Source organism: Eriocheir sinensis, chromosome 15, assembly GCF_024679095.1.
Source record: "Eriocheir sinensis breed Jianghai 21 chromosome 15, ASM2467909v1, whole genome shotgun sequence".
NCBI lineage: Eukaryota > Metazoa > Arthropoda > Malacostraca > Decapoda > Varunidae > Eriocheir > Eriocheir sinensis.
The window spans coordinates 13,012,891-13,028,256 of record NC_066523.1 but is presented as its reverse complement, the minus strand read 5'-3'; the positions used below and the strand labels follow the sequence as shown (position 1 = coordinate 13,028,256).

General features: G+C 43.5%; 1 protein-coding gene across 1 annotated transcript in view; it reads left to right on the top strand.

Annotated features, from left to right (window-relative positions):
• LOC126998929 (uncharacterized) overlaps positions 1 to 13,933 on the top strand; it is a 49,248-nt gene extending 35,315 nt beyond the window's left edge. Inside the window, exon 2 of the mRNA XM_050861190.1 lies at positions 12,450 to 13,933. Coding sequence (XP_050717147.1) covers positions 13,051 to 13,917 — 867 coding nt within the window. The 5' untranslated portion in view covers positions 12,450 to 13,050 and the 3' untranslated portion in view covers positions 13,918 to 13,933. The remainder of the gene's footprint in view (positions 1 to 12,449) is intronic.
• The last annotated feature ends 1,433 nt before the right edge of the window (positions 13,934 to 15,366 follow it).

The window sequence follows — 15,366 nt, the reverse complement described above, 5'->3', positions numbered from 1 at the left end:
CTGTTGCTTTACTCCTTCTGTGGCATCTTCTCCATCATATCCGAAGTTTTGAGTTCTTGATAGATTCTGAAATATCTTCTTGTGAATGTTATAGAAGTGAGAGACAGACAAACAGGCACAAAAACACAGACAGGTATGAAGATTGAGAGACAGACAATTATGTAAAGAGATGTGCAGACATACCAACTGCAGGAACATAAAAATAAACAGGTATGCAAGCAGATAGACTGACAGACCAAAAGAAAAACATGAGAAACAAACGGAAAGAGACAGATAGGTAGGCAAAAAGATATAGCAAGTAACACTGGGAAACGAAAGCCCATATGACAGAAATAAAGACAGGCAGACAGGCAGACAGACAGAGATAGAAAGACAGACATACATAAACACACACATACACACACACACACACAAACACACACACACACACACACACACACACACACACACACACACAGTTCTTTTGCTCTTCGCTGCTGGTGGGTGTGGAAAATAAGTGATCCCGGGAGCTAGACGAGGATTTAGGCTCCTGTTCGAGCTCGTGTTTGCGCGCACATTTACGGATTACAAAGAGAAAGGAGCTTTACATAAAAAAAAATTCTAGAATTTCAAATAATCGAAAAATGCTTCCAACTCACAAAAGAAAGTATAACTGATAAAAAAAAAATGTAATTCTTGCAATTCTTGAACAAAATTAGAAAGCTGAACGAAAAAGTGACCGAACGTTATAAAAATAATGAATATTTAATTTTATCAGGTAGACACAAAGAAAAAAAAAGTGCAAAAAACAACACTACAGGTATTCGATTATTTGATTAGAAGCAGCTAAGTGGCTGAGAAGTGCTTGGGGATGGGACTTAACTACTCTAGTAATTCCCTCCTGTTAATTAGGCTGAAGACGGCGAAAGACTACTTCACGGGCTTCTCGACTGTACCGTACCAAGGAGGGAACAATGTATTCTGCTTATGATATGAGAGGAGGGGGAATTTTATACTTATCATAGCCAGAAGAAACCGATTAAAGACAAATTAATTTCACCCTTATTGGATTAACTACCCACCTCTTACTCCCCAAGAGCTAGAGAGGAAACTTTTAACCATAGAAAAAAAAATGTTTGAATGAATAGAAAAATAGTTATCACTTTAGAAAAAAATGTCATCGGCTACTTACATAACAAGTTCTATTTCTTTCTGCCAAACTTACCTGTAAAAAGGGCAAAGAGAGCAAGGTTAGTATATTGATCTTCAAACTCATACCAATAATTGTATATGAAAAAGAAAGCCGATTAGAAGATATAATACGTTCATGATCTTAGTGACAACAAGTAACTGGGTTCCTCTAAATTAACCTTTGTTTATGTCTACTCTTGAATATTTCCATTTTAATTGCTACAGATTGGTGTGTGTGTGTGTGTGTGTGTGTGTGTGTGTGTGTGTGTGTGTGTGTGTGTGTGTGTGTGTGTGTGTGTGTGTGTGTGTGTGTGTGTGTGTGTGTGTGTGTGTGTGTGTGTGTGTGTGTGTGTGTGTGTGTGTGTGTGTGTGTGTGTGTGTGTGTGTGTGTGTTAATATTCTCACCATTTATTACCTATTTATTGACATATTTCTATCTATCTATCAATCGATTTTTTATGTGTCACTTAATCCATCTATTTAATGATTTATACTTCCAGATCCGTTTTTCTATCTATTTATTAATATTTGTTTAAATCAATTTTATTTTATGAGATTGAACAATCAACCAATCTACTTATCTCTATAAATCTTTTTACTTTTGTACCACTTCAGCTAGTCAACTATTTGTGTATCTTCATCTCTATGTATGCTTGTCTTTCACTACATTCCCCAACTACAATCATACCAACTCATATATACGTTAAATAATCTCTATTTCCATCCACTGATCCATGCACTAATTCAGCATATTCCACATTTCCTGATCCTTTACATCCTAGATCTGATTTACACCATTTTAACGTGACAGAGTGGAGGGAGGTGAGGGCGGAGGGATGAAGTCATAAGTGGGATCAGAAAAAAATATATTAAATCGGTATCAACACACAAACCCTCGGCTCTTTCTCGGCATGGCTCGCAAGAGTGTTCATTGAGCCTCTCGTGTAGTGGTTCACCCCGAAATCCTAATTACTGGACGTCAAACCTAATTTTAACTTTACCGAGTTTCGATATTGAAGGCAAGGGAAGTGAGTGCGGTGAGGAGGGTACGAAACGGCACTGTGTGTGTGTGTGTATGTGTGTGTGTGTAATAATAATAATAATAATAATAATAATAATAATAATAATAATAATAATAATAATAATAATAATAATAATAATAATAATAATAATAATAATAATAATAATAATAATAATAATAATAATAATAATAATAATAATAAGAATAAGAATAAGAATAAGAATAAGAATAAGAATAAGAATAATCGTGTATTGCATGTTTGTTCCTTTGTTTTGTCCTTGTCCTGCCTTTTTTACTCGTCAAACAAAGCAAAGCGCGCAAACACACACACACACACACACACACACACACACACACACACACACACACACACACACACACACACACAAACACACGTACTTCATATATGTGGGTGTGTCCACTCTCGCACTCAACACTTCTGGTTTTGCGAATTAATGGGCGTCAATGGCCGGGGATTGGCAGATGAGGCGAGGTGGGTGGCGGCGGAGCATCAGGCCACGCTCGAGAAGCCGCCACCTGCACAAATAACTCCAAAAAACTTGAATCGATGAATCTAAATGAGGATAGGGCTTTGATGGAGGAGTATCAGATTCACCCACACCCTCGGATATCATCAGAGGTGGCGGGGCAGAGGACACCCACCCACACCTGCTGATTACTGGCTCAGGTGGCAGTCCTACCAAGGTGCCGTCACCTCCTCACTAGTCAAGATAATAAACATACATATTTTGTCTAAACTCTGTCACTGTATCGACGAACCCAAGAATCGGTAAGCTAGGGATGCTACATGAACTGTGTCGATAAATAAACGGTGGATTGCTATTCTTTCAGTAAACTCTCTCACGTCATACACAGGCTTTGCTGGATCCGGCTATCAAGGGCTTTGTCGGGATGAAGCCTGCCAGCACAACGGGCAGCCGCCACGCACCCCCATGCCGCTCATCACTCTCCCCATGACAGACAGCGCCATAACAGATCCAGTGTGATGGGATGAGTTGCAAACTACACATGATGAATCGATTGTGACAGATAAAGATCAAAAGACTATTTGTTAACTATACATCTCGCTTTTATAATGTACTGAAACACGTAACTCTGAAAAGCTATGATGTGTAAACGTTATGAAGAGAGGGAAGAGCTTCTGTTTTTCCTTTTCATTTATAAACTAGGCTTAAGAAATATATTTGCAATGAACGTTGATGATGCATTGAAATCATCTTCATTGTGACTTATTATGGGTGGTCAGAAATAACTAGCACTCATACGACGACACTGAGTCTCCTTGGATATTCATTTCAGTGACTGTATTGAATCTGTAGAGCACAGCCTGACAGTCGAGATCCGTGATCTGTGTTTCCGATTGGTTGGCAAACAATCTCGAGTAACCTTATTTCATCATCGACATATAATGAAATTTGTGAGATTATTTCTGTTCCTTCTCCTCTTCCTTCTATTCTGTTATTAATACCACTACCACTACTACCATCACTACCACTACTACCATCACTACTACTGCTGCTACTACTACAACCATCACTACTACTACTACTACTACTACTACTACTACTACTACTACTACTACTACTACTACTACTACTACCACCACCACCACCACCACTACTACTACAACTACTGCCACCACTACTACTACTACTACTACAACTACCACCACCATCTCCATATCATCTACATCATTCAATACATCTTCTCCAATACTTTCCTTTCTCGGTGGTGGTCGGGAGCAGAATCCTTCACCAATTTTGCTTTACTCCTCCCTTCCCATCCCATCTTTTCGCCGTCACCCCCTCCCTTCCCATCCCGCCTCTTCTCCCTCGCCGCATCACACTCGGGACTACAGGATAAGCCATCGAAGGGGACGCCTCTATCACATATAACTCATTTTCTCCCCCGTCAGGTAAGCCAATAACCTCCACCAAAAAGCTTCCCTAGTGAGTCTCCCGCCCGCCACCGCGTTCACCAAGCCTCCCCACGCTCCCTTATTTTATCTCTTGTCTCATAAACTCTCCTTCACGAGCCCTAGATATGAAGAGAATGAAGAAGGTCGTAGATATAAGGGGGGTGAGGCTGGTCCTGCTATATGAAGTCCGGCTCTACCATATAAGGAAGCTGAATTCGGCCCAGCCAGCACGCACGCGCCCACTGTGCTGGAAATAAAACTACCTTGATGGGTTTTCCTTTCTTCTCACGTTTTTTCATCAAACGAGCCACGGTGTCAATGAGGAAGGTAAAAGAAACGTGAGCAAATATATATTTTTATCCTTAGGACCAAAATCAAAGTTCAAAGCGAATACGCCATGTCTGAGCCGACTAAAAAATAAAACCAGTCGCTGCCCTCGGAGAACCAAGTGAGAAGGACATTTATTTACTCGGGCCGATGGAAAAGGTGAAAGAACGTGAGAGAATATACCTTATATATCTTGGCCTTAAAGTCAGACTCCACGCTGAACTCAATAAGCCTTGTGATCCTTCCTCCCCCAAACGAAGAAAGTGGCAGCTACAGAATGAAGTAAGATAGACGTATTTTATGAGCCGACGAGAAAGGTGGAAAGACGTGATAAAAAATAGCATCATCCTTAACACTAACACCGAGCTCTACAATCAATAATACGACTTTTGAGAGTTTAGTCCCTTTAGAGATGTAACATTTTTTATTGGACTCATGGCTGATGATTTGAAAGACGTGAGAGAAAATGAAAGCTGAAGACGCCTATTGATTCAGTTCCGTATGAAGAACACGATCCGTACAGAGAAAGATGTAAGAAAGATGTTTTTTCATGGGTAGATGAGGACTGTAAGAGGAGGTGAGGAATAAACAAAAAATCAACGCTAAGTAAAGTCCTTTCCGAGTCCCTCCATCAACGAAGAATAATGTCGCTGCCAACAGATAACTTAGTGAAAAAGAATTAATCCATTAATTCGACTGATGAGAAGGCTAAGAGGACGTGAAAGACAATATATTATCCCCATTAAGACTAAATTCAAGGTCTGTCACTACTAAAAAATACATTCAGGGAACGAACTGAGAAAAGCAATTAAATCTTTATTAGTAAGAAATGTGAAAGTACGTGAGCAAACATAATATGTAATAGCATCCCTCATATCTGTGACAGCATTTTTAGGACAAAGTTCAAAATCTACAGCTAACAAGCAAAGCGGCCGCTACCTACAGAGAACCAAGATAGAGATTATATATTATTGAAGTGACAAGTGATTCCCTGCGGCTTTTTACTAATAAGGAATAGTCAGAGAATTGGTGATGCTTCCGTTCCCCTTCCTGCTGCCATTTATGTCGATTCCGTCACCCCCTGGCGGCACCTGCTCTTCTTCCTAGTCACGTCCCAACACAAAGCCCCACCACCACACACATGACCCAGTTCCTCTGCGCGCTATTCAGGACTCCCCGCGCCTCCCTACCAGCACGGAGTGACGAAACAGCTGAAATGGAGTGAAGCACGACAGAGAGGTGATCAGAGTGGGCGACAGCGGCGGAGTTAAAAGTTAGAGATGTAACCCACCCAAAGTCAGTCAGTCAGAAGTGGCGATAGGGATGTAGTGGAGACAGAAAAATATATGAGATGGGAAGCAGAGGAGAACAGTTGATGGGAGGGAAGGTGGGAAGCAAATTGATTAATAGTTATATAGAGGAAGAATGAAGAGCAGAGAAGGGAAGGGAAAGGAGGAAGTATACATGACAGACATAAGATTTAAAAGCGAAAGGATGATGAGCAGACGAGGGAAGTTGTTACAAGGGAAGGGGCAGTGATAAACAGAGGGAAGAATATACATATAAGGGAGAGAGAGAGAGAGAGAGAGAGAGAGAGAGAGAGAGAGAGAGAGAGAGCGAGAGAGGGAGAGAGAGAGAGAGAGAGAGAGTGAGAGAGAGAGAGAGAGAGAGAGAGAGAGAGAGAGAGAGAGAGAGAGAGAGAGAGAGAGAGAGAGAGAGAGAGAGAGAGAGAGAGAGAGAGAGAGAGAGAGAGAGAGAGAGAGAGAGAGAATATGAAAAGGAGGGGAAATGGGAATGCATAATTGAAAAAAAAAAAGGTATGTGAATAGGTGGGGAAGGGGGAAGGCGAAAGGGAGACAAAAGGGATTCAGAAGAGAGAATGGGAGAAATAAGAGAGAGAGAAGAAGGGTTGCAAAAGGGAGGGAAAAGGGGAAGTAACAAAGGGAAGGGGGATGCAGAAGCGAGAGAAAAGGGGAAGTGATAGACAGGGAAGGAGGGATGCGGACGGGAGGGAAAGGGAGTGTGACTAGGAGGGAGGAGAAATGAAGGGATAGATCCATAGACTGATTACGAGGGGAACTCCGTCTGGCGTAAAACAGTCTCAATATGGTAATCATGAGGTGAGTGCCCAGCAAACAGCGGCGCGGCAGCTGTGGGTGATGCATATTCATGGCAACAATAACAGTATCTCCACGAGGAAGCTGAAGGTACTAACGTAGGGACTAGGTTAACGGTATTGTTGTAAAAGTAGCGCAGAATATTGCCTCTTCCAGCTAACGACCAGAAATTCAAGAGAAAAAAATGAAAAAGGGATTGAAAGTATCAACCCACACAGCTAACATTGTCTCTACCGGCTAAAGACTCGAAATTCAATGTTAAAAGTATTATCTCAAATAGCTTCCATGAACTGCATTAAATGGGAATCACACAGGAATTATTAGAAGTGAGTGTTTAGTTTGCTTTTTCTTCAACCGGCTTCTACAGCTTTGAAAATACTTATAAAACATAGAATAATAAACGTAAAATAATGTCAATACCTGGACGAAGTGTAACATTGTATTTCCTATATTCTGCAAAATTTGAATCCATAAAAAAATAGTAGTAAATGAAATCGGTTTCCAATTACATCAAATTACTAAAGATAAAAGATAAAATGTCAGTGAAAAGGAACTAAACCCTTCACTGACTGTCCTCCACACAAGGCAAGTGCGTGCGTTGAGTGACAAGCTAAGGTAATAATCTAATCGGAAAATAGAGACGTGAAGCTGAGAAAGCAGCGGGTACTCGACGCGATAAAGAAAGAGAAGAAAAGTGTTATATCCGGTTCAATATCAGCACCGTAGTATGAGATTGAAAAAATTACGATAGTGAAGGAAATATTCATTAAAAAAAACTGTTCTCCTACGCACATTCATCGATGAGAGACTCGCCCCCAGTAAAACAAACCGTAAAAGGAATAAAATGTTTAGGCCCGGATCAATATCATCACTGTAACGAAGGGTAAGAAAACGAAACAAAGAAAAAATACCATAAAAGAGTCAATCTCAATAAAAAAACACGGTTTTCTCCTACACACGTTCATTAGTGAAAATCTCCCTTTCAGTTGAAGAAATAAGTAACGAATACATATATCTAAAAAATAAGTATGTAATGGAATATGTACTAAATAAATAACATAAAAATAAATACATAAATAAATAACAAGGTATCGGAGCCCAAATGAACACCACCCAACACACACCCAGTCCCTCCCCAGACTGTCCGACCCCACTCCTGCTCCTACAGGCAAACCACGAACAACCTCCACCCCCGTCCAACCCTCAGCTGCCCACTGGCCTACAAGCCGGCACATCCCCACCATCTCACTCACCTAACACTGCTGACCAGCACCCCGCACCCCACTCACTCACCTCCATCATCTGTGGCCTCGCTCCTGTCATCCTGACCTTTTCTCTCCTCTCTGCTGGCCACTCCCTATCAGAGTGCTTCTCCAAAACTCTACCTTCCCTCATCTCCTTCTTTGGCTCCTTTTCCATTTGGGATGTTTTTCACTGTGTTATTACAGTTTCTCTGATGAAGGTATCGGAGGTCGAAGAGCATGAAAATAGGAGGACGAGATGAGGAGGAGCAAGAGGAAGAGTAAGAGACGGAGAAGAAGGAGGAGTAGTAGGAGAAGTAATAGGGGGAGGAGAAGAAGGAAACGGAGGAGGAGAAAGAGGAGGAGAAGGAGGAGGAGGAGGAGGAGGAGGAGGAGGAGGTGGAGAAGGAGGAGGAGGGGAAAACTTTAGTGGAGGTGGGCTGCCATATGATATGAACAGATGGACTGTCAGAGAGGCGAGCGGAGGGACGCTTGATGAAGGAAAATGGATCTGATCTCACAGGAGCTTCCTCGAACTCCCATTGACTGGACTATGAGCTTCGCAATAACAGCTTGAGCCATTTATCGACCATCAAAGAGCCTCTGCGCTGACTGACTGGGTGATGGTAGTGAAGGCTTAAGGGGTGAGGACCGAATGGAGGGTGTGGCAGTGAGGGGACTTTACCACAGGGTTGCAACAGGAGTTTTCAGCAAAAGAATAATGGACGGTGATTGGGGGAGACAACCGTGATAGAGAGGCTTTAAATAATATAAACAATTTGTAGTATGTGAGTGTAATGTGAGGATTACTAAATATTTAAAACGATTTCTTTTACTTTATATTTGACTATCTATTTATCCATTATTCTATCCATCAGCCAGTCTGTCAACTTATATATCCATTTATCTAACTGCCCAGCATTTTCTCTCTCTCTCTCTCTCTCTCTCTCTCTCTCTCTCTCTCTCTCTCTCTCTCTCTCTCTCCTTTAACTACATTGATCTGATTATGTCTCATCTTTATCATCCTCATAATCATCATCCTCAGCAACTAAGGGTACACGAAGAGCCGCAAACGTGAGGCAAATGTCGGTATATGCGTTGGGCAGCGCGTGCCTCGCCGGCGGTAATGACGCCAATTCATACCCACACTCCGCCTGCCTCTTCCTTCCAGCCCCTCCATCGCTTCACCTGCACACTGAGGCGACGCACCTGGCCCAACACAGCCTTCTGCAATTGATTTAATGGTAATCGGCTGTTAGCATAAACCTGCGAACGGACACACACACACACACACACACACACACACACACACACACACACACACACACACACACACACACACACACACACAGAGAGAGAGAGAGAGAGAGAGAGAGAGAGAGAGAGAGAGAGAGAGAGAGAGAGAGAGAGAGAGAGAGAGAGAGAGAGAGAGAGAGAGAGAGAGAGAGAGAGAGAGAGAGAGAGAGAGAGAGAGAGAGAGAGAGAGAGAGAGAGAGAGAGAGAGAGAGAGAGAGAGAGAGAGAGTACTCGTCTGGATCTCTTTGTCCCGAGATTCCGGAAGCCTTTTGTAGATTTTTTTATATATGTATGTCTGGCAAAATGTTGTTTACTTGTTTACTACCGAAATAATAATATATAACTTCATCATTATATATATATTTTTTTTATTTTACCGTTACTCATTTCCCGTTTTTCGACTATATAATTTTTTTTTCTATCTATAACAGTATCCTATCATTTTTTTTTTTTTAACCGATCCATGTAGATGAAAGATTCTTTATTTTTTTTTTACCGAACTTAAGACGAAACCTTCGATAACATGTCTTGGCGGGGATGAATTTTCTTTATTGATGAATTGTACTGTTTTTTTTTTTTGTTTTTTGGGGGGCAAAGATTAAAGGAAATTATTCTTGGTGTAATTATGTTTCGGGAAAGCTTATCTGGGTGGGCTGAACACGATACGCAAAAACAAAGAAAAAAAAATACAGAAAAAGAAAAAAATGCCGTGGAGGACAAAACAAAGCTAGGGAAAAGCTGAAAAAAATGGACTTCGAAAAGCGAATATGAGACAACAAACAAAGAGAAACAAAAGGAGAAAAGAGAACAGAAAAAAAATGAGAATTTGAGTAAACAAATTCAAAAAGTAAAACCAGCATGAAAAATGACTTGAAAAACTAGACAACAAAGATAAAAGAAACATTAAAGCGAACGAAATAAAATAAAAACATATACAGAAAAATAGTACGAAGGAAGTCAGGAGGAAAAAATACTGAAAGAAGAAAAAAGGAGAAGAATAAAGACTGACAGAGACAAAATAAACAAATAAAAGAAAAAAATCAGGGAAAGAAGAAAGACAAGAGAAAGACAGACGACCAATATCTAAAGGTCAAGAGACACCCAAGATGAAGGAGGAGGCGGGGATGGAGATGGAGGGAGGGAGGGAGAGGGAGGGAGGGAGAGAGGGAGGAAGAGGCAGGGAGGGAGTGGGAAAGCGCAAGGGAGAGAAAGAAGGAGAAAGACGGTGAATAATGAGGCTGAAAAGATTTTGTTCCAACATTCAGAAGGATAATGAGAATACTTGGTGTGATGAAGAGGGCGGGAGGGGAATGGAGGGGTGAGAGGGCAGGGTCGTGAAGGGGGAGGGTAAGAATGGGTTTAGGGTGTAAATGATGGGGGGAGTTGTTGATGGGGGTGAAAGGGAGGATGCTAAGGATGAAGGGGAGGAAAATGCAGGTGGTTGAGAGGGGAGAAGAGTGAAGGGAGTGGGAACACGTTGGTGGGGTGTAAAGAGGACCGTTAATTGGAGGGGTGAAAATGATTGGGGAGAGTTGTTGATGGGGTGAAGGGGAGGATGCTAAGGATGAAGGGGAGGAAGATGAAGGTGGTTGAGAGGGGAGAGGAGTGAAGGGAATAGGGATAAATTGGTGGGGTGTAAAGGAGACGATGTAAGTTGGGGTGTAAACGATGGGGGAGGGGTGTTGATGGGGGGAAGGGGAGGATGGTAAAAGTGAAGGTTAGGAAAATGAGGGGAGTTGAGAGGCGAGAAACGTGAAGGGAATATAGGGGAATAAGTGGTAGGGATATAGAGGGGACGGTTTCACGTTTCTGAAGCTGGGGGGAGCGCGGTGGAAAGGATGAAGAGAACAAAGGGAATGGAGGAGGATAGGGACAGGGAAGGCCGCGGCAGAATCACAGGAACATCTGACCTTTTTTATTACCACCGTCATTCTCAGCCACATGATGGATATTACTGAAAATGAAGGTGATATTTTTTTCTCCCTTCCTATGACTGATCGTAGGTGTCTATATCATTCGGTCTCCTTCTTTGTCTCTGTCTGTCTGTATATCTGTCTCTAACACACACACAAAAAAATCCTACATCAAAGAACTCTAGACCTATTGCTTTCTTTACCTTCTCCTTTACCGGACAAATAAGGGAGTTAATATGAAGTTCCAATTATCTTTTTTTTCAAGGACTAAAAACAAATTACAGGCTCGAAGAAAAAAAAAAAGATGAGGGAATGTAAACAGAAAGAAAGCGGCCGAGATAGATAAGACAAATAAACAGACTCTCTCTCTCTCTTTCCCCCCCCTTGCATCACGTCCTGCCTTGAATGTCTCACGATGACCCTCGTTACTCTGCCACTCACTCTTCTCCTCTTCCCTCTCTCCTTCCTTATCTCTCCCTTCCCTTCCTCCCTTCTTCTCGTCCTTCCCTCTTCTATCAAATCCTTCCCGTCCTCCAGCCAGCCAGCCAGCCTCAATCTCATCATTCCCTCACTTCACTCTCTTTTCTCTCTTTCCTCTTTTTCTCTCTCTATCTCTCTCCAGCCTCATTCTCATTCTCTTGCCCTTCTTTGTGTCTGTCTCTCCCGCGAGTGTTCTGGTCTTCTCTTCTTTCCTCCTTCCTCTCCACTTCTGCCATCCCCTCCTTCTCTCAAACTCTCCTCTCCTCTTCCTCTTCTTTCATCCTCTCTCCTTCTCCATCCTCGTTGCCAATCTGATCCTTGTTGTCGAGTGTGTTTATTTGTTGGTTTGTTTGTGCTTGTGTGTGTGTGTGTGTGTGTGTGTGTGTGTGTGTGTATGCGCTATCCAGGCATTATTATACGTCCACCTTCTTTTCATTCACCCATAAAAGGACTCATAAAAAGGAAAATGTATGCGCGAATAAAACAGAAAACGACTCGATGAAGTAATTTAAGCAGTTGTGCCCCAAATAAATTACTTTGAAAAATATCAAAGCAGAGAAAACCTGGGAAGATAAAGCATCGACAATCTGTATTTTTGTGAAGATATCGGCATACGAATACGACTTAAAATGTTGCAGTGTCAAGACTGTAAAGGGAATTTTAACCGTCTAACTCTAAATAGAGAGTATGAAATACGCACTTTATTTAGAAATGAATAATAGCCGCCCGTTGCGTGGTTTTATTGACTGTGTATGTGTTCAGTTAACTAACAAATCAATCATTTAACCTGCTAACGATTAGATACAAAATGAGCGCAGCAATAAAAGGGATGGACAATTAAACCGATTAATGTCTGATGCTTTATACTGTTTTCATTGTTCACGTGGTGGCTGTATCGCTTCTCTTTTGTTCACTTCCCTAAATAGCTTGTTTTTCCTCCCGCAGATTAGTGACTTCGGGCGCGCGAGCTGATGAAGGGGCAGCAGCCTTTGAGGGACCAAGAGCGCTGGGCGTGTTCCTTCATATAGTTCCTCGCCCTCAGGAGTCCGGCGGCGCCATCAACCCCGTCCCCCGCCTTCCGCACCCCAGCAGAAAAACCTCGAGTGTCAGCCCTTGGTGAAAACTGCAGCTACCTGGGGTTTAATATTCTGTGATTTCCCAATATTCTGAGTTACTCGAATTCCGGCATATTCATCCTCGGTGATGGAAGCTGAGGAACTGGTTTCATCCGGCGCGAGACCCTCCTTGCCTCCCTCCAGGATTCCCGGACTCTAAAAGATGAATAGCACCACTTTAAGTACTTTGAGAATGATGGTGTAAAGGCCGGGGATAAGGTAGGAATGGAGGTGCGTCGTGAAGGCAGTGAGAGTTAAAGGTGAACGGGAACGCAGATGCATGTTCGGCCCGTTCCCGGCCATCCCACACTATCTTCCTCTCCACCTGACCTTGACTGACCTGCAATGACCTGGAGACGACCCAAGGTGTTCCTTCCAGTCAATAAGATTATGCTCAACTGGAAACTACCCCAACTGGTCTCTTCGCTGTCATGAGGCGTCTTCTCGTCCTCCTCTTCTCCACGTTCATACTCTTATCCACTGCCGCTGCTTCTGCTGTTGGAGGCAAAGGTGGAGGACGAAAGCACTCCGAGGACCACCAGGATGGGTCAGAAAGGTCAACCGCACCATCGGAAAGAGAGAGACGTCTGGCGGTCGCGGCGCCCCCGTCACCTAATCCCGGCCTGGCCGCCCAACCCAAGGTGTCGCTGAAGAATACTGACCCTAGCGGCCTGCCCACCACCGACGCCTCCTCCTCCGCGACCATCCACCTCAACACCCGCCTCTTCCAGACAGTGAGGAAGGAAGTCTCCACTACGATCTCGTTGCCTACAACCCCCAGTCCCACAAACGACACACTCCTTCAGGAAGATGACCAGAGCACCCTCAGCAAACCACATGTCCCGACGCCCCCCGCCCCCTCCACTGCCTCGACCCCCAGAAACTTCACGCCCGTGTATCGCCTCGGGGCAGTCTTCGAACCGGAGCACATTCAGAGCCTCTCTTCAATTTTCTTCCAGTCGTTACAAGAGCAAAATCGCCTCCTCGGGGGTCTCTTCCGCTTGGAGGGAGTCGCCATAGAGACGCCCGTGCTCACCCTCAGCTCCCTGAAAGGCACCTGCGAGACGCTGCAACGCGAGAACGTATCCGTCGGTCTGGCCGTGGGTGTGACACAGAGCATCTACGCCTCGGGCACCCTGGCGTCCCTGGCCGGAGTGTCCCTCATCGCCAGGACCATCAAGGGCTACAGGGACGACACTCTCAAGGTAAGTGATGCCGGTGAAGCCTTGCGAGGCTTTTGTTACTTCAACACAACACTTCTTGTTTCTGTCGCTAAGAAGCGACAAAACACAAAGTAACCGTTAAGAGTTTAGATAGTTTTTTTTTTTTTTTTTTTTTGATGTGTACGCCTGTAGCAAGTGTTTATAGTGGCGCCATCTTCTCTTGGCTCATGCTGCCTCCCGGAACTCCTTCTTGATTCACTTGGACGGTTTCCTCTAGAATCCGGGTTGATGGGTGGTCTTCAGGACAGCATATGGGTAGTTTTAAGCTACTCGGCGGTGACTGAAAAATCTGAGGTGGTAGAGTGGGGATTCGAACCCGCGTCGTCCATCACGCGGTGAATGTGGGCCCAGCACGCTACCACTTAGCCACCGCCTACCCATCCATTGATTAAATTAAAGATTGTGTTCGTGCAGCAAAAGCAAGTTTACTAGCACAGTAATTACAAGCTAAAGTAGATTTTGGTACTTACAAACTATGTCCCACCACCATGAACATGTCATCAGCATTTGCTTTCACAAGTATATTGTCCTGCATAAAGAAGAGGAGAAAATTGAACTTCATCAATGAAGCCTTAAAAGTGCAACGTTAATGAAAATGTTAAGTTGTTAGGGAGGGGCAGGCAGAGGCGGAAAGGCCAGAGGTGAAGAGCGGGGCCGCTGTCAGGCTGGTGCCTGGCTGCTGCTGCTGGACAATGCCACGCCTCGCCCACGTTAGCCTCACACGCCACACTCTTCCACTTGCTGAATACATAAACTTTATTGGCTTAGAATACATAAAATAATGAAGTACTGTCATATACATTACGTAGAAGCCGTCCGTTTCATGCCCTTGAGAGTCTTGAGGAAGTGTGTTGTAAAATGATGTCACAACTTATATCGTTTGTAAAGTTTTCATCTTAGAAAAGAATATCCAAAGGACTCACTAAACGTGGGGAAATATATACAACTAAGACGACACGACGCGGGCTGTGAGGAGTGGACGACGACAGAGCACTGCAAGGCTGGCGGTGTCTCCGTGGCGCGAGGGGTGTTCTGATGTTTTCGCCATAACGAGGCATTAGTTTAAACGACCTTAGGAACTTTGTTGACATTTCATTACACGTCCGTCCTCCATGCTCCCCCTCTCCCACGCTGCCCTCCTCACGGGTGTCGCTGTTAGCTTCACTCATTTGCGTCTCAGGGGTCCAAGGCTCTGTCTGGAAAGCTACCGAGTGACACCCAGGAAACAAAATTTGTTCGATCCCATTTTTTTTTCATTCTGCAATTTATTTTCCTGCACTGCGCTGCGCACGCGATCTTAAACGGGTAATCTTTTCCTTGACACATATTTTATAGTCTACATTGCACACTCGATCATAACTCTTTTCCATAATTTCTTTCTGGTTTGTCATGGACGCTTCATAATCACCAAAGGAATGCTTATTGATTTTCAGTCACGCCTATCTTCTTGTAACACTTTATTGCACTGTGTTCTGAGAAGGAGTCATCACATGGAGGAATCACGACCTTTATGTATAATCTGAT